Source organism: Erythrolamprus reginae, chromosome 8 (assembly GCF_031021105.1).
Source record: "Erythrolamprus reginae isolate rEryReg1 chromosome 8, rEryReg1.hap1, whole genome shotgun sequence".
Taxonomy (NCBI): domain Eukaryota; kingdom Metazoa; phylum Chordata; class Lepidosauria; order Squamata; family Dipsadidae; genus Erythrolamprus; species Erythrolamprus reginae.
This window is the reverse complement of record NC_091957.1, coordinates 5,462,549-5,482,687: the sequence shown is the minus strand read 5'-3', so window position 1 is coordinate 5,482,687 and position 20,139 is coordinate 5,462,549. Positions and strand designations below refer to the sequence as shown.

Here is a 20,139-nt window from a genome sequence, read left to right as displayed (position 1 = left end):
GGGTTGCCACAAAGAAGAGGGAGTCAAGTTATTCTCCAAAGCACCTAAGGGTGGGACAAGAAGCAATGGGTGGAAACTAATCAAGGAGAGAAGCAACTAATGAGAAACTTCCTGGCTGTTAGAACAATTGATCAGTGGAATAGCTTGCCTCCAGAAGTTGTGAATGCTCCAGTACTGGAAGTTTTAAAGAAGATGTTGGATAACCATTTGTCTGAAGTGGTGTAGGGTCTACTGCCCAAGCAGGGCGATGGACTAGAAGACCTCCAAGCTCTCTTCCAACTCTCTTGTTATTATTACACGAATCCTGGTGAGAGGGAAGAATGACGTAGAGCAGTGTTTTTCAACCAGTGTGCCATGGCACACAAGTGTGCCGCGAAACATGGTCAGGTGTGCCACGAAGAAGGAAGCTCAGATTCCGGTCTTGCAACTTTTTGCTGAGAGAGAGAGTGAGAGTGTGAGAGAGAGAGAAAGAAAGAGAGAGAGAGAGAAAGAGAGAGAAAGAAAGCAAGAGAGAGAAAGAGAGAGAGGAAGAGAGGAAGAGAATGAGAAAGAGAGAGAAAGCAAGAGAGAGAAAGAAAAGAGAGAAACAGAAAGAGAGGGAGAGAGAAAAGGAGAGGAAGGGAGAGAGAAATGAGCAAAAAGGGGAGGGAAAAAGAGAAATTAGAAAATGATTGAGACAGAGAATGAGAGGAAAGAGAAAAAAGAAAGAGAGGTGACTCCTGATTTAAAGCATATGATAAAAAGCACCCAAAGAATAAGGGAGAAAAATCCCCCAGCCCTCACCTGTTTTTGGAAATGGTTCAAGAGTGTGTATACACACACAAGGGTGGGGAGGAGACGGGTGGAAAAAGAGAGGAGAGTGTCTTAGGGTGTCATTTTGTGTCATTTTGGTTGGTGGTGTGCCCCAGGATTTTAAAATGTAAAAAATGTGCCGCGGCTCAAGAAAGGTTGAAAATCACTGACGTAGAGAACCAAGCTAGAATGAAGGAGAGATTTCCTAACAGTGAGAGCTGTCAACCAATGGATCAACTTGCCTCCAGAAATCATGGGTGCTCCCGTCAGGGTTCCAAATAGCATCGGAAATTAAATCAGGGTCCGAGGCAAAGTAGTCCTCAAAGTTCCAATTTATTAGCAGAGCCATGTTGGCACATCTGGGAGAAACCTGAATATGAAGTCCCATGGGTTTCTTCACCCAGTTGAAAGTTCCCATCCTTAAGCTATCAGCATTACTTCTTCCTTCTATTAAATATAATATATATTAGAATTAAAATCACTCAGGGCAGGGTGAGACCGTGAGTCCCTAGAGAGTTGGGCAGCATAGATAGATAGATGATAGATAGATGATAGATAGATAGATAGATAGATAGATAGATAGATAGATGATAGATAGATACGTAGGTAGGTAGGTAGGTAGAGATAGGTAGATAGATAGATAGATAGATGGATGGATGGATGGATAAATAGATAGGTAGATAGATGGAGATAGGTAGATAGATAGATAGATAGATAGATAGATAGATAGATACGTAGGTAGGTAGGTAGGTAGGAAGAGATAGGTAGGTAGGTAGGTAGATAGATAGATAGATAGATAGATAGATAGATAGATAGAAAGATAGATAGAAAGCTAGATAGGTAGGTAGGTAGGTAGGTAGGTAGATGTTGTGGTTGGCTCTGGGCCAGCTCCTGCCCCAAGGAATGTGGAGGTGGAGGTGGGGGAAATATCCACATGCCACAGGCCTGTTTTGCTCCTGATAGAATCTCCCGACGAAGTCTCCTCTGACCAAGGAAGCATGAGTGACAGGGAAGAGGGAAGTTTGGCAGACAGCCCAGGAGGAGATCAATCATCCTTATCATCCCTGGATTCTGAACAAGAACTTATGACAGACCCACGCATGCATAGAGTGATGCATAGGAGAGAAAGACCAGGAGGGAGAGGGCGGTACGTATCTCTGGAGGGAGTTCGTTCCAGAGGGCCGGGGCTGCTACAGAGAAGGCTCTTCCCCTAGGCACCACCAACTGACATAGTCTGGCCGACGGGACCTGAAGAAAGCCGACTCTGTGGGACCTAACCGGCCACTGGGATATATGAGGCAGAAGGTGGTCTGCGGCAGGAGACAGTCGCGAAGATAATCTGGTCTTAAGCCATATAGGGCTTTGTAGGTCATAACCAGCACTTTGAATTGGGCCTGGAGACCAATTGGCAACCAGTGCAGCTCATAGAGTGATGTTGAGATGTGGGCAGGTCATGGTAGCACCACTATAGCCCGTGCGGCTGCATTTTGCACAATTTGCAGTCTCCGAACACTCTTCAGAGACAGCCCTATGTAGAGAGCATAGACTAACCCTTTTCCAGGTCACCAGTGGCCAAGATTTTGCTCTTATACTTGCGGACCTCCAGAACCTCTGTCTTTGAGTGGATGGAGAAGTTAAAAGATAAAAAAAGACACAGGAAGATACCAAGAAGGCGTTTGTTGAAGCAGCAGAAGCCTACACGAAGCAAACCGACAAACATCGGTCTTTCCAAACCCCTTTTAGAGTGGGGGAACAAAGTCTTGAGAATGCCTAGCAAAAAGCTAAGCTGGGACCCAAATTTTTAGGCTCTTTCCCAATAGTGAAAGTGAGAAACCCAGTCACTGTGCCACTTGCATTACCTAGCATTCTAGGGAAAATTCATCTTGTATTTCATTGCAACTTGCTTAAACCAGTACAGTGTTCCCTCGATTTTTGCAGGGGATGCGTTCCGAGACCGCCCGCGAAAGTTGAATTTCCGCGAAGTAGAGATGCGGAAGTAAATACACTATTTTTGGCTATGAACAGTATCACAAGCCTTCCCTTAACACTTTAAACCCCTAAATTACAATTTCCCATTCCCTTAGCAACCATTTAGATTATTACTCACCATGTTTATTTATTAAAGTTTATTTAAAAAAATATTTATTAAAAGCAGACGAAAGATTGATGATGACATATGATGTCATCGGGCGGGAAAAACCGTGGTATAGGGAAAAAACCCATGAAGTATTTTTAAATTAATATATTCGAAAAACTGTGATATAGACTTTTCGCGAAGTTCAAACCCGCGAAAATCGAGGGAACACTGTAATTGGATCCAATATAAGACCTCATAGCCAACCACCAGTGATAATACAGGGGAAGACCCACTATGAAGTGAAAAAAAAATTACAGTGGTACCTCTACTTACGAACTTAATTCGTTCCATGACCAGGTTCTTAAGTAGAAAAGTTTGTAAGAAGAAGAGAGGGGGTTGAAGATGATAGTAACCCCGCGTTTCTTTTGTTCTCTCCTTTTGCAGGACACACTTTTGTCTTGGGGCGGGGCACGTCTCAGGCCCAAGCCATCATTTTGCATTAGAGACTTAAGCCTACCACAAGTAGAAAAGTTCTGTGGGAATTGGAGACAGGTGGTTGCATAATGACGTCTCCCTGGCACACAGCTGTCTTTGATGGGACCTTGTTGGTACATGGTACATAACCTACTTTGGGGTTGCCATATAGTAAACTAACAATATTAGTCTATGAAAGGAAAGATTGTATCTTTAAGAACGTTGACTGCATAAGAGGGTGCCAGCACCGTTCCCTGTGAGGAGAGTTATTTTGAGATATTTTTGCTTGTGAGTCGTTTTATTCTAGCTGTGTGTGGTTTGTAATCTATTGTTAATATTGTTGTATACAGTGGTACCTCGCGATACAAACCCCTCATGATACAAACCTGGGGTTCGAAATTTTTTTGCTTCTTCTTACGAACTTTTTTCAGGTTACGAACCCACCGCAGATCCCCAAATGGCGCTCCACTGGCCGCCGCCGCCCGGCTGTCACCTTTTAAAACAACCGGGGGGCTTCTCGGCGTTCTCCCAAATCCGAACTTTTCAGGTTCGGGTGGCTGCCGAGAAGCGCTGCCGCCCGGCTGTCACCTTCTGAAACAGCCGGGGGCCTTCTCGGCGTTCTTCCGAACGCCGAACCCAGAAGTTCGGGTTCGGGTCCCGGAGGCCGCTGAGAAGCGCCCAGCTGTTTCAGAAGGTTACAGCCAGGTGGCGGCGCCCAGTGGAGCGCCATTTTGCGATTTTTTTTCTTTTTGCATGCATTAATCGCTTTTACATTGTTTCCTATGGGAAACAATGTTTCATCTTACGAACTTTTTGCCTTACGAACCTACTTCCGGAACCAATTAAGTTCATACGACGAGGTATTACTGTATTTGTAAATAATAATATTGTTAATACTTAGTCTGAATCTTTAACTGGCTAGCCCACATTATCTACACCATTGCAACAACTCTGCTGGTTGTACGTCCAAGGTTTCGCCCACAGCTGCACCGAGACAGATCTGGCCCAGGAGGGTGGTGGCTCCACTGTATTGATAATAATTCTCTTTATCTTCTTTACCATTGATAATAATTATCTTTATCTTCTTTACCATTGATAATAATTCTCTTTATCTTCCCAGACCATTATTAAGAAAAAGAAAAACCGGGTTTTTTTACACGAAAGTTTTTACTTTATTTAGTGAAACAGTTATTATCAATGTAACAAGCTGAAAAACACAGCAACCCGATAGAAGACTGAGGTAACAAAATACTTTGCCAGAAGTAAAACAAAAAAAACAAAAGGAACCCCGCCCCAAACTTAAAAAAGACTTCCACAGGAGGGCGAAAACATCGGTAGTTTTATCGGGAAGGAGACGATTCACAAGAGAGGGGAGAGAGAAAAAAAGGCCTTTACTATAAAATGCCATGCAGTGGACCGCTGGAAATATGGCTGAATTAGAATAAAATTAAAATAGTGCAACAGGTTTCATCGAGGGGAAATGAAACTGAAATCCAGAAATGGGTTGAAACCACAAAGGCCAAAACGGGTGAAAACCGGACACTCTAGTTTCTGCATCTGTCGAGCGCTACTTGGAAATAAAAAATAAAAAAAAACAGTCCACCATGCATTTTGGCACCAGGTCTATACGAGCGAATAAATTAAGAAGAACAAATGTTGCCTTGATACACCGCTACAGTGAATTGTCGCTGTGGAAATCAACGGATGGGGACCGCAGATCCCCCAAACCTGGGTCAGTCTCGCAGAGCAATTCGTCCTGGGCTGGTACAGGGTAGGTTAAGGTTTCAAAGGTGGAGAAAAAAAATTAAGCTTGCTTGGAGCACGGCACAGGTTTCTCCGTGCGCCAGTCTCCGTTCCTTCTACCGAAAGCATCTTCGCCTCGACTTTTTTCACTTCGCCGGGCCGCGAAGAAGACGTCGCCAGTTGAAGGAGCTTCGCAGAGGATGGAGGTGTGAACATACTCCTACTATGTGTGCGGTAGTATCCGCGTGACACACAGCCTCATGGAAACTTAGAGCCGGTCCTTGCCGTTTTGTGATGCCCGCTCCAACCATATCACCCAAGTCAGCTCTGAAGGCCGTTTCCAAAGTTGGGCTGTGTGTGTCTTCATTTATTGAGCTTTGGCCCTACCCTACCAGAGCCCTGGATGTGGGCGGTGGTGCCTTCTCCGATTTTTTTTAAAAATAGTACCAATATGCACCCGTTTAATTCACAGTCAAAGTTGCACGATTTAAAAAAAACCCATAAACACATTTTTTTTAAAAGCAGCTAAATAGAATCCTCATGCTTTTCAAAGGACAATTACCATTTAAACGTGGATTATGCTAAGAAGAAGAAGAATACACTGTTCTATTACTCATTTATTTCACTTTTTTTTCCAAACCACCCTGCTGCCTGTATTGCTGAATGAAGCACCATGTTACTCCATCATTACTATACATTCCCCACCCCCCCCAACCCTCCCCAGTCTATGGGCTATAGTGCTTACTTACATAGAGCTCTACCAAAGTCAAAAACCGTGGCAGATCTTGCTTTGCAACACTGGGGTTTCCCCTCCCCACCCCAAAATATTATTATTATTATTTTCAAAAGAAATTTAAGTGAAAACAGTCACCTACATTCCAAATGCAGACTTTCAAAGTTTTGGCACTGTCTTTGCAAACAGAAGTTTCTTTCGTTACAATGGAGAGGTTTGTCTAGTTGGGCACACCAAAACAAGCATGTTTCTCCATATCACAAAAAAGATACACCCCCCACAACCCCCCTCCCCCCAAAAAAATTTTGCAGCCCGCAAAACTTTTCACTGGAAGGGACAAACTAAAATGATGAAAGTTGATGAGAACGGAGATATATTTCCTCTTCTTTAAGACTGGGCTATTTTTAGAGTGGGGTTTTTCGCTCCATGTCCTCTTTCTTACCCCGTAAATTATAAAAAAAAATATTCTGAAAAACATTTGACAATCAAATCCTAAACTTCCTTTCTGGAAGTCAGACTACCTAAAATTCAGCATGTATACAATTTTGTAAATTTGCTTAGTCTTTGGGGATAAAGATGGGAACGGATTTCATTAAAAAACAACCTCCTTTCTTAGATTAAAACAGTGTCCGGCTTGGGCTGCTGCAATTAGTTATTTAACTTTAATTCAGTTGCCCATCCCCAAGTCAGACCAGAAAATATATGAAAGGGGTTAATTTTCTTGCACTAGTCCAGGGTGAAGGCAAAGTTGGCTCTTCTATGACATCAGGACTTCAATGCCCTGAATTCCTGAGCTAGCATGATTGAAATTCTGAGAATTGAAGTCCACACGTCATAGAAAAGTCAACTTTGTCTATCCCTAGTCCAAGCCTCGGTGTAAATAGGAATTCATTCTGGGCAATTAAAAACCTGATTTTGTTTTAAAAAAGGAATCAGCTGTCTATATTTTACTGAGCAACAGGTTTCATTTTAGTACCAATTTGTTTTTCCTTTGAACAAATGCTCAATTGCATTTGAATGCTGTCATCTCATCCTTCAAGTAGCTTGCTAACAAGCCTCATCCCTCTGTTATATATCCTAAAAAAACCCACAATTCTCTTTTTGTTTCAAATTGGTTTTTCATAACCGAGAAAAATTTCTTGTTTGCTGGACTGTTTCTCAGGAGGTGTTTCAGCAATGAAATAAAATGAAATACTGAAATTGAGCAGAGATGCATAAGGGGATTCCTGCAATTTGGGCCCAAATTTGCTAAATGCAATTTAATTTCCTAGCTCATCGGGTCGGAAGCCAATTTTTAAATTGTCATTATACAGCTGGTAAGATGAGGCCCTCTTTAAAGGCTCCAGGTGAACGGCGCATCCTCCCCTGCAGAAGCTTTATGAAGCCATCCGATAGAAAATCCAAGGAAATGATGCATTCTCCGGATTCATCTTTCTGGAATGGAAGCCTACATCGGGGATGACTGATCAGGTAGAAACCCCTACCTGAAATTCTACAGCAACGACCTAACTGGTAAACCCAACGTTTTGTTGGAATGATTCCCCAACAATTTTTTTTTCCAAGAGAGAAAAACAAGGATTTTCGTGTAGGGAGGGGGGAAAAGGTTGGGGCTGAGGGGCTGAGACGTGTTTTCTCATTTCCTGCCCAAATCCAAAAATTTCTCTACTTTCTTTCGCTCTTAGGAACAGGAGACAGACAAATACGGCGCGACATTTAAAAAATGCTTTACAATCATTAACGGCAGAGACACTTAGCATATACTTAAAAAGTAAACACGTCTTGGATGAAAACCAAAGTACAGTCAGATCAACAGCCACTTGTGTAAAGAAGCTGGGTCATTTGGCTGCCTCCAAAATGCCACGAAGCATCTCTTGATTAAGAGGCGTGGTTGGGAAAATCAAGAAACGGGAATATTTTAGCTATTTCTACCTTGCTCATACCCGACTTTTTGGCTGAGAGGATGGGGCTGGTGTTCGGTGAAAAGTTCTCTTTTAGCAGAAACGGGGGAAGGAGAGCCCATATTAATACTTTCCCCTCAACAAATGCTTCCTGGGATCGGGAAGTTCTAAAACCAGCCCTGGGGGATGTAGGAGAAGCCTCGTGCAACGGGACATTTTGGATCAACAGCATCCCTCAAGCCACACGATTTAAGGCAAATCTTTCCTTTGGGATCAAGTAGCCCAAGAAGGAGCCTTAAAATTAAACCTATTTCAGCAGCAATTAGTCACTTTCATTGCTAGGGGTACCTCCAGTTAATTTAGAAAAACAAAAACAAAAACAATCACCACAAAATATACAGCACAATTAATTATGAGTTACAAACAGGGAAAAAAAAAATTACAGGTGATATTTTTTTATATTTATATCTTGTGCCAAAATACACATTTCCCAAATAGCTTCAATTCGGGAAGGTCGGTCGCGTCCCGAAGTTTGATACAAAAATCTGAGGCAGCCGCAGGGCGAAGCAGCTCAGTGTGCACTTAAGGTTATAAAAATGTTCCTTCCCAACGTCCTATTCTAATTGACACTCTGCAGCAAGTTAACACTATCAAACGTTTGTTGTTTTGTGCATTAGAAATAAGAGTAAACCCAACATGGGCTAAAAGTTCTTGAGTCACATAAAACAGCTTGACTGTAAAAAGAGCAGTTTAGAAAAAAAAACATCTGCAGAGATGTGACAGGTAAAGTTTGTGGCAGGACAAGAATTCCACAGCCGTCGGGAACGCCGCGGCTAAAGTTAAAGACCCAACGATCCCGTGATGGGGTCAGGTTGCATCTCCGAACAGTCCAAATCCTCTCTTTCATCAGTGCAGTGAGTTAGATCCTGTCCCAAGGATAACATTCACGTTTCTGTTTCTAGAAGCCGTATCATAATTACTTTCAAGTTATGTAGAAAAGTGCTGAAGTCGCTGTGGGAGACCGCTGGTTTGCTCTGACGTCTTTCCACCTTGCTTCAATGGAAACCCATCTTGCAGTTTGGCACTGGACATTATACCACACCCCTGGAGCAGGCTACTCAAATGACATAAGGTTTGCAGGTACCTGGAACAGCAGAGAGAGATACCGTGGTTAATGAAAAGTTCTGGATAAATGGGAGATCCTCGCAAGAAACCTTCAAGTCAAGTATAAGTCAAGAAAAAGTAAAATCAACTCACGTAAAAGTCAAGTCAAACAGAAGTCAAATAAAAGTCAAATCAACTCAAGTAAAAGTCAAGTCAAACAGAAGTCAAGTAAAGAAGAAGTCAAGTAAAAATCAATTATGTCATCCAGACGTCAAGTATAAGTTGTCAAGTCAAAGTCAAGTCGTCAAGTAAAAATGAAGTCAACCCAAGTAAAAGTCAAGTATAAGTCAAGAAGTCAAGTATAAGTCTCTCAAGGTCAAGTATAAGTTGTCAAGTCAAATTCAAGTTCAGTCAAAGTCAAGTCTTCTGTTTAAGTCAAGTCAGTAAGTCAAGTATACGGTAAGTCAAGTCAAAATCAAGACAAATCAAAGTGAAGTTAATTGGAAATAATGTCAAGAAGTCAAGTATAAATCAAGTCAAAGTCAAGTCAATGCAAGTCAAAGTCAAGTAAAAATAACGTCGTCAAAGTCAAGTTGAGTAAACTAGAAGTTAAATCAAGTCAAAGGTCAAGACAAATCAAGTCATCAATCAAACGGAGTAAACTAGAGGTCAAGTCAAGACATCAAGTCAAACTGAAGTCAAGGAGACAGAGTCAAGACAAATCAAGTCAAGCAAAGTCAAATCAAGAAGAAATTAAGTCAAGAAGTCTTGTATATGTCAAGTCTAGAAGTCAAGTATAAGTCAAGTCAAGTAAAAGTCAAATAAAAATCAAGTCAAGTAAAAGTCAAGTCAAGAAGAAATCAAGTAAAAGTAAAGTAGGGCAGATTAAATCTATAAATTAAGTAAAGGTCAAGTCAACCCAAGTCAGTCAAACCAAGAATTCAAGTTTGTCAAGTCAGAGTCATGTCAATCCAAATTAGTATCAAGTGAAAGTCAAGTCAAGAAGAAATCAATGACAAGTCAAGTAGAAGTCAAGTCAAAGTAAAGTCAAGGCAAGGCAAGTAAAAATCAAGTCAAGTCAAATCAAATCTATTTATTATAGCTTGGACCACCCTTTTCATTAAAGAGTGGAATTAAAAAAGGGAAACAGTTTTAACCCCAACATTTGTTTGTATACCTTTGGATAACAAAAGTTTGGCGCCGCTTAGCACTATGCATCCAGCCTTACCTACTCAACCGCCTTGACAGAGCAACTACTGATGGTGACCAGGATCATCATTTATGATTGGTCCACCTCAAGTTGCCCATGAGAAGTGATGCCTGAGATGAACCAATCACAAAGGTTGGTCCTACTCAGCATCAGAGTAGAGTAGAGTAGAGTAGAGTAGAGTAGAGTAGAGTAGAGTAGAGTAGAGCAGAGCAGAGTAGAGCAGAGCAGAGCAGAACGGAATTTTATTGGCCAAGTGTGATTGGACACATCAGTGCTTGAGTTAAGCAGGTAAGACTCCAATCCAATAATGTTTCTGGATTTAGCAAGGTGAAGAATCCAAAATTTACTGTATCTCCTGGACTTCACCTATATCCCAGAAACACCACAATGTTTTTGGTTCTCCTTCTCATTTTTCTTTCTGCTTTTGGGTTAAGAGATTGACTACACAACCACCTTGGGAGACGGGAACAAATGAACGCTGAATGAAACAAAATATCTCAGGAAGTTTTGTAGACACTCTGACCCAGGGGTGAAATGCTACCAATTTGGGCGTATTGGTAGCAGCGGCCGCAGATCGTTGGGAGAACTACCGACCCAGACATTGCCATTTTTTTTGCTTTTAACCATCTGCACATGCCCAGAGTGTGAAAAACCACACACTTCCGAACCAGTAGGGAAGGTAAATAGATTTCGCCGCTATTCTAACCCAGTTAGCAAGGCATCTCCGCTGTTTTGCTCACAAACTAAAATCAAGTAGGAAGGTGGGTCTACCTGAGGCCTGTTGCTTCTGCAGGCATCATCCAAATGTTTGTGCCACAATATTGCGTGAAACCTGGAGCCGGTCTGGAACTTGTAAACATTGCCTGCAGAGGTTTTTTTTAAAAAAAAGAACAAAAAAAAAGAGAGAGCTGAAGCCTTTGTGATTTGTTAGGAACAACAGAATTAAAAATGGCATCTTGAATGTAAAATGTTGCTCAGCACCACCGCATTCTCCCGTGAAAAGTGCTTATACCTTTATCTGGGTTGTTCAACTGAAAAATATCAGGATGCTCTGGGTCGTCAGGAAGGGCTACCATCCAGCCCACGATGGAAACTTTCTTTCCGGGAGTCGATTTATACTGTGAAAGGGAGAGTCAAGTAAAAATAGCGGTTAGATGGCTCGGGCTACCATCCAGGGGCTCCGACGCGGGCCCTGAAAATTCTCACCCTCTAAACGCATCTCGTAAGCTCCTAACCCCCGTTTAGCTTACGTGCTTCCGCTCGCTGCCCCTTAAGGACTTGGCGCCGAAATAGATCAGAGTGGATCCCGAGAGAGTAATCCAGTATCTGGTCCAGGAAGACAGCTGGAGAGGGGGGCGGGGGGTGTAGGGGGAAAAAAGGAAAGGGAATTATTAAAACCCAAAGCTTTCCCCTCGCAAAAGTCCTCCACTTGAATGAGAGTTTGTTTAATGTCCGTTTGAAGTTAGCGATGATACTGGAAAAAAGCGAGTTGTGATCATTTTTATCCATTTACGGCCAGTGGCAACATTCCCCCACAAACTCAAATTATAGGAAATTCAGATGCTTGGGAGCTGACTGACGTATTTTTGACAGTTGCCATGGCCCAAGGAGGGGGAGTGTCACATGATCCCATTTTGCGACCAACAAAGGCGAAGGGGAAGTTGGATTCACTTAACAACTCTAGAAATCTAGAAACATAGAAGATTGATGGCAGAAAAAGAGCTCGTGGTCCATCTAGTCTGCCCTTATACTATTTCTTGTATTTTATCTTAGGATGGATCTATGTTTATCCCAGGCATGTTTACATTTATTGACTGTGGATTTACCAACCACGGCTGCTGGAAGTTTGTTCCAAGCATCTACTACTCTTTCAGTCAAATAATATTTTCTCACATTGCTTCTGGTCTTTCCCCCAACTAACCTCAGATTGTGCCCCCTTGTTTGTACTGGGATTTACAGTGAAAAATTGAAATAACAGTGTGCTGATATATGATGGGAACAGCTTGCTAAATGACATGATCTTTAAGGTAACTATATTACAGTTTGATACTAAATTCTAAAATGATAGACTAATATTATGAGGAGGAAAGATACAATATAATGAATAGGTAATGAAAAAAAAGCTAATGTGATTTATGCCCTTGGAAGTTGAATAACTTGATTTCCCTCCTGTATTGTATTGTTAGAGGGAAATATTTACTCAGCTAAACAAATAATTCCATTAAAGAGGAATCGTTGAGTCTGTCATCTGCACCTCTATAACTGTCTGGTTTGGTGCTGCAACCCAACAGGACCGACACAGACTTCAGAGGAGAATCAGAACTGCAGAAAAAACAATTGCTGCCAACCTGCCTTCCATTGAGGACCTGTATAGCGCATGAGTCAAAAAGAGGGCGGGGAAAATATTTACTGACCCCTCACATCCTGGACACAAATTGTTTCAACTCCTACCCTCAAAACGTCGCTACAGAGCACTGCACACCAAGACAACTAGACACAAGAACAGTTTTTTTCCCCGAACGCCATCACTCTACTAAACAAATAATTCCCTCAACACTGTCAGACTCTTATACTAAATCTGCACTTCTATTCTACTAGTTTTTCTCATCGTTCCTATCACCCATTTCCTCCCACTTAGGACTGTAGGACTGTAACTTGTTGCTTGTATCCTGAGATTTTTATTAATATTGATTGTTTCTTCATTGCTTATTTGACCCCTATGACAATGTACCACATGATTCTTGACAAATGTATCTTTTTCTTTTATGTACACTGAGAGCATATGCACCAAGACAAATTCCTTGTGTGTCCAATCACACTTGGCCAATAAAGAATTCTACTCTATTCTATTAATATTTTTATTAATATTGTTTCTGCATTGCTTATTTGACCCCTATGACAATTATTAACTGTTATACCTCAAGATTCTTGACAAATCTATATTTTTCTTTTATGTACTCTGAGAGCATCTGCACCAAAGACAAATTCCTTGTGTGTCCAATCACACTTGGCCAATAAAGAATTCTATTCTATTCTATTCTATTCTATTCTATTATATATATATATATATATATATATATATATATATATATATATATATATATATATATATATATTGGGAAAAAAATATTAGTTTAAAATATATATATATGCACATTTACAAACCGTAACAAAAAGAGAATAAAACAAAACTATACTATTCTATTCCATTCTACATATACATATACATATACATATATAATTTTTTTAATAGTTTAAAATATATATATACACATTTACAAACCGTAACAAAAAGAAAGATAAACAGAGAATAAAACAAAACTATTCTATTCTATTCTTTTTATATATATATATTTTGCAAATTTTTTATTAGTTTAAAATATATATATACACATTTACAAACCATAACAAAAAGAAAGATAAACAGAGAATAAAACAAAACAAAACTATTCTATTCCATTCTATTCTGCATGAAAAAAGGGATATAAGTTGATAACTAAGTGTTTGAAGAATAAGTAAATTTGGACCTTTTTCTTAAAGGGCAATTATTATAAATCAGGGTTAAGAAATATGCATGAAATAAGGTAAGGATTTAAGGAACTGATTGAAGCACTAAGGCCTAAACTTGCTACACGAGAGAAAGCAGGCTACAGGCTGCTAAGCCTTGAGCTAGGTTTACTATGTTTATTTAGATTTGTATGCCGCCCCTCTCCGCAGACTCCCACCTACTATTCCCACCCACAACCAATTTCTCAATCTCGTTAATTTAAGGAGATACCGATATTGCTCTGTTGGTTGAAACGGAAACAGAGACACTTCCGCCCATGTAAGCAATGGGCGTCCAAGCTTTGGCTACAGTAAAAGCATACTTGACGTGCTTACCGTAGGCTTCCGACCTTCCTTCAGCAACGTCTTTCTTCTCAGGGGCCCTTCCATTGTCACCACACCCATGGGAGCCCCCGATCTGCAACTGCAGGCACCTGCTGGGCTGAACCAAGAGATGGACACAGGTTTGTAGGAGGAGCAGGAATTAAGACAATTCTTAACATTACAACGGCATGCAAAATTGATTATCGACAGAACCCTCGGCTCGTGCACCCTGTTTTCTTCTAAGCACTGGACCCTCAAAGTTCTCTTCTCCTTCTTCTATATTTGAAGAACTGCCCTTGTAACGCAAGACTTGGTAGTTGAGTGCCTGTGGGGTCCTTGGTGCTCTCTGAACCGGGTGGTTTCCTTGCAGACATTTCGTTACCCAACTAGGTAATATCATCAGTTAGAAGGAAGTGGGGTTTGCTCTCGGTTTATATGAGGATCGCCCAGAAAGTAATGCACCACAATTGGTTTCTTCAACAATTATTTATTGAACGCAATGAAACTTACACACAAGAAAGAATGATGTTTCTTCTACACTCCTTATTTATTCACGTAATCCCCGTCCCATTCTATGACCTTCCTCCAGCGAGACACAAGGGCGTGTATGCCCTGCTGGTACAACTTCTTGTTCTGGTCACGAAGTCATTTCTGCACTCTAATGGCCTCCCCCTCTGTGCCCAGCGACTAACCGTACTTCTGTCGACTGCAGATTCTCCATAAACTCTACACAAACTTTGGTGAATGTTCCCAACAGTTTCTTTCTCTGCAGTGAGAAATTCAATGACGACCGCTGCTTGTAATGTACGTCCTTTACAGACACCATTTCGAAACACTGCTGCAGCTACGCTATCTGTCATAGAAGAGCCAACTTTGCCCATCCTTGGTCTAGCCTAATACTAATATTGGTGTTACTCTCAACCTATCTGGTCATTGATCGCTGTTGAGAAGATATTGGGGTATGTTTGTTTCCTGGCAATGTTAGCTAGTAGGCTAATGAAATGTCTGCAAGCAAACAACAAAGCTCAGACAGCACCAAGGATCCCATTTCTCCCATCTGCAATTAATACTGATGACATTATCTAGTTGGGTCATGAAACGTCTGTACTTTAGTTCAGTAACAATGAAAACCCATTAAGTGAAGGATGACGGGGGTGGATGGGGATGAAATACAGATTTTCTTGGCTGATGGCAATGCTCAAAACAACACTGTGGTTGATAGGTTAGACCAAGGGTAGGCAAAGTTGGCTCTTCTGTGACTTGTGGACTTCAACTCCCAGAATTCCTGAGCCAATCATGCTATCTCAGGAATGCTGGGAGTTGAAGTCCACATATCATAGAAGAGCCAACTTTGACTACCGCTGGGTTAGACAAAGCCATTGACTGTGAAGCCAAACAGATCCTAAACTTTTCCCACCTTGCCAAGTAGAAGGTTCAATGAGCCGATACAACTGCTATTAAATATATACACTCGATGGTGACGCAATGATATTGTCCCAATAGGAACTTCCTATTAACCAAGAGGCAATTGACAGCATGTATGAGGGTGTATTAGTAAAATAGGATGTTTTTAGCATACTAGCCCACGTCGAGCAATATTTAAAAAAAAAACATGGTAAAAGGTGTTTGGAAATGTTTGTTCAAAAAGGTAAAGAGAATGAACGAAAGGCAGAGAAAATAAGAACTGGAATGGAAAATGGATGGGACAGAGGGGTTCTTACAAAGGCGGGAATTTTTTTCCCCCCTGACGAATTTCACAACATCTTCGCTGCTGGAGGAATCTTCCAAAGCCTTGACAAAAGCTGAGCTCAGCAAAAGAATTAAATAATGACAATGACGGGGAACAGAGGAAGCTTTGCAAACTGGCGCTGCGAAGAACCAATGTTTTCATTTTTTGGCTAACCTTGGACAAACGGACTAGGATGGTTATGATACAGCTGGCCCCCTTTTTACTCCTAACTCAGATATACACATTTCTCTGCAGTCCTCGGAACGGGGCGGCATACAAATCTAATAAATTATCATTATTATTATTATTATTCTCGATTTCGTTCCAACTTGGGAAGCATTTAAGTAAGGCACCGCGCGTCGCCTTGCTTCAAGTTTGAGGGGAAAAACCCAAGTTGCTTCACTTTCCTGTTTAAGGTGAAGTGATTTGCACGCTTCGTGCAGGTATTCGTAGATCCGGAGTTTTTTTGCTGAACAAAATGCATCACGTGGGGTTTTTTTGGCGATCGTCACGTATCGTAAATCTCAGAGACATGGTCAACATTTTAGTGATCTGATTTAGCATCGGAGAAGGACCAACCTGTGGCCGACTCTAATTTCATTGTCCTCCACGATAATTAAACTCCATGACAATTAAACCTATCTAAAAAGGTAAAGATAAGTATCCAAATTAATCTTAAAGTACGAGAGTTTAATTTAGGTAGCTTCAATCTTTAGATAGATGTTCATGTGTAACTTCTTTGGACCCACAAAGGAACTTTTCCAAGCATCGGCTTAAAGAAGCCACTAGTAAAATCCACAAAATGGGCTTAAATCTGGACAATTCTATACTTTTTTCTTTATTTTCCAGGCCTCGTGACTGTTCAAATATGATAAAAAAAAGGTCTAATTGGCCTTTCTATTCTGCATGTTACATAGAATCCTAGAAGACTGACGGCAGAAAAAGACTTCCTGGTCCATCCAGTCTGCCCTTATAGTATTTCCTGTATTTTATCTTAGGGTGGATCTGTGTTCATCCCAGGCATGTTAAAACTCATGTTCTGCATGTTGCACCAGCAAAGGACTGTCATGGACACGCACGTGTCTGGGGGGCGCATGCCTAACCCTTGGCATGAGATTTGGCTTCCCGCGCATGCACAGAAAATGAAAACTTGAGTGAGGACGCGAGTGAGATTTCGGTGATTTTCACCGATATTTTTGCATGCGCACAAGCCAAATCTTATGCTGGGGCGTGTGTGCATCCCGAAAATCGCTACTGGAGCGTAGCATCTGAGTGTTCCAGTAGTAGGCCATTTCTGTGTTGCACGTAAAGATGTTGCCAGGGTTCTAGCACATTTCAGGTGAAGCCAACTCTGACCCCACATAATTTATGTGCCAGTCATAACCCAGTTTTCCCCCTTCCTCCGAGGGTGCGCCATCAATCACATTCACCAACGGAGCAATTTTGCCCGTTGTAGAGATCACTCCCGTCTAGCCGCTGTGGGTGACCCCGGGAGACTGCCTTGAGAGAGATGTGCTTGGAATGTGCTTCTGTTTTTTACAACACTCCGTGGCCTGCACTGGCTGCCGATCGGTTTCCGGTCACAATTCAAAGTGTTGGTAATGACCTTTAAAGCCCTTCATGGCATTGGACCAGAATACCTCCGGAACCGCCTTCTACCGCACGAATGCCAGCGGCCGATAAGGTCCCACAGAGTTGGCCTTCTCCGGGTCCCGTCGACTAAACAATGTCGTTTGGTGGGCCCCAAGGGAAGAGCCTTCTCCGTGGCGGCCCCAGCCCTCTGGAATCAACTCCCCCCGGAGATTAGAACGGCCCCCACCCTCCTTGACTTTCGCAAGTTACTCAAGACCCACCTATATCGCCAGGCATGGGGGAATGAAGACATCTCCCCCAGGCTTTCTTATATTTTATGTTTGGTATGTATGTGTTGTATGGTTTTTAAATTGTTGGGGTTTTTTAATGTAATTTTATTATTAGATTTGTTCCATTGTTATACTGTTTTTATTGTTGTTGTGAGCCGCCCCGAGTCTTCGGAGAGGGGCGGCATACAAATCTAATAAATTGAATTGAATTGAATTTTGGATGCCATGCTGCTTTGTCAGTTTCCCATCCCCGCACCTTGCCTATGACAACTCGTGACACCTCTGCTATCACACAATTTCTCTTGAGGAGTGGAGGTGAGTAAAAATAAGGATTAAAAGAAAAAAAAACCCCTTCTTGGCATGATCTCCCTGCTAATATGAGAAGGAAGGTTCACTGAGCTGATGGGAAACAAAAATGACGATGCTTTTGAAAATAAGGTCTGAATTAGCAGAAGGCGAAGGGGGGAAAGAGAGGATGGAAATAAGATTTGGCACCATCGTCCACGGATAAAGAGAGAGAGAGAGACAGACCCACCACCTAATTGTACCTGTAGACACAGCTCCGACTTCTGGGTGAATTCCGAATTGGCACCCGCCAGTTGGGTCCCAGCGTGGCATACAGCCGACCCCTGTTTTTACGAATTCACACGTTAAGGTCTTTTAGTTAGCAGGCAAATTTGCGAGGCAACCTCCCCAAAACGTAAAACACACAAAGGAAAGGCGGGCCGAACACACTGGAATGCGGAAGGTGTTGGAATCACAGCTACATCCTCACAGTTTTGCACCTAATGTGTAAAGTAATAAGTAAGACGAGCATTGGGTTGGTCCGTTAAGAAAGGGAAGCGTTGTTGAGGAGTTACTTACTTCTAAGTGTCGCAAGGACTTGGTTGAGCACCCCTGGGAATAAGAGAGCTTTTTCTTGGTGGGAGAGGGGTAGGAAGAAAATTTGTTCAAAGTTCAAAGCTGAGAAAAATATCCAAGGAAACAAACACACCAACAAAAATAAAAATAAAAATAAAAAGAACAATTCTGAGCAAAGAATGAATGAACAGTGGTAACTCCCGCTAAAAGCAAAGAGTGGCTTTATTAGAACTGAATCCACCAGGAATAGTCAACAGGCCTTGATCATAAGCAGACCCACTTCCTTCCTTTGGGGGCAAAAAAATGAAGACTCTGATCCACAAATGATACTGTTCTTTAATATTATTTCCCACCTATCCTGGATTGTGTGAAATTTGGAGAATAAGCCATGCGTTTTGACCGAATTCTCTCTCCAGTGGAGAGTTGTTGAGATCAAAACAGTAGCTGCTTAGGCAATATCTCAAAAAAAAAGAAGAACAAATCCCAGCGACCGGCTAGATCCCACAGTGTTGGCTTTCTCCGGGTCCCGTCAACAAAATAATGTTGTCTGATGGGACCGAGGGGAAGAGCCTTCTCTGTGGCGGCCCCAACCCTCTGGAATCAACTCGAATGTACGATGGGGTACACGTGGCGAGATATATTATGCCGCCACGTATACAACTTCTTATGGAAATGTAATACAACAATGCCTGATGGGAAACTGAGAGAACCTAGACTTGTAATTGTAATGTACATATATAAAAAACCTCTCCTCCAATCTTGGACATGCCAGTCAAACACAGCTTCTCAAATGTTGGGCCTTAGAGCAAATGAAACTTGCAAAATTCTGATTCCATGCCGAATAAAATAATCTAAGGCAGCTATCTGAAGTTCAATTACTTCAAAAAAAAAAAATACAGAACTTTGGCTCCCAATCTTTATGGAGTTCCTGTCTTTAGATTCCAAAAGGTACTTGGGTATTTTAATAAAAATATCATCACTCCCGCTTAAGAAGTCAAGATTTTAGAATGCAGAAAAGAGAGCCATAAGAAATGACTTTAGAATCACAAAGATCTGCTCAAGATACAGATACAGGCGGAGAAGGAAACACAAGTGAGGTTGTGGGTTCCGATTGACAATGATCAAATATTACCTTTGGTGCGAGCAAATGAGAAATTAGGTGCGCTGGTTAAACCAGGTTTGGATGTACAGTACTTATTTTTAAAGTTTGAAGCCATTAGAAAGTCTAGATGCACACAACGAAACCATGGCAAAAATTCACAGTACATTCATAGCCCCAGATAGAGGAAAATGTTCAGAGGGGGTGCATTTCTTCAAACCTCTTTGCGTCACCGCACGATCTGAATTTGGGGAATTCAGATTATCTGAGACTTCGGTAAAACGCAACTATGCCCCGTCCATTCACAATTAAACTCAAACGCACCTTTCCAATCCCGATGATGGCTCTTCGCTGAATTCTGAACTTTCGCTGCTTTCTGGGAAAAAAAAGGGCAAACATTTTAAAATAGGGGAAGTGGGGGGAATAATCATAATACGAGGGTTATCCGGAAAGGAAGGTTACAAGGTTATTTCACCAGAAGAGCCCTTCACTCCTCCACTCGAAACAGAATATCCTACGAAAATAGACTAACAATCCTGGGCCTAGAAAGCCTAGAACTACGGCGCCTAAAACACGATTCGAGTATTGCCCACAAGATCATATGCTGCAACATCCTACCGGTCAATGACTACTTCAGCTTCAACCGCAACAACACAAGAGCACGCAACAGATTCAAACTTAATACGA

General features: G+C 41.7%; 1 protein-coding gene across 7 annotated transcripts in view; it reads right to left on the bottom strand.

Moving 5' to 3' along the window:
* Positions 1 to 4,491: 4,491 nt before the first annotated feature.
* The window catches only part of RALGPS1 (Ral GEF with PH domain and SH3 binding motif 1), a 163,529-nt gene continuing 147,881 nt past the window's right edge, over positions 4,492 to 20,139 (bottom strand). For 4 of the 7 annotated variants that reach the window (XM_070758546.1, XM_070758548.1, XM_070758547.1 and 1 more), the window contains 7 exons: positions 19,777 to 19,828; positions 18,041 to 18,121; positions 13,914 to 14,019; positions 11,282 to 11,374; positions 11,044 to 11,149; positions 10,803 to 10,894; positions 4,492 to 8,861 (listed from right to left, as the gene is read on the bottom strand). In XM_070758546.1, the coding sequence (XP_070614647.1) occupies positions 8,832 to 8,861; positions 10,803 to 10,894; positions 11,044 to 11,149; positions 11,282 to 11,374; positions 13,914 to 14,019; positions 18,041 to 18,121; positions 19,777 to 19,828 (560 nt within the window). In that variant the 3' untranslated portion in view covers positions 4,492 to 8,831. The remainder of the gene's footprint in view (positions 8,862 to 10,802; positions 10,895 to 11,043; positions 11,150 to 11,281; positions 11,375 to 13,913; positions 14,020 to 18,040; positions 18,122 to 19,776; positions 19,829 to 20,139) is intronic. The other 3 variants (XM_070758549.1, XM_070758551.1, XR_011559682.1) reach the window with 2 other exon arrangements.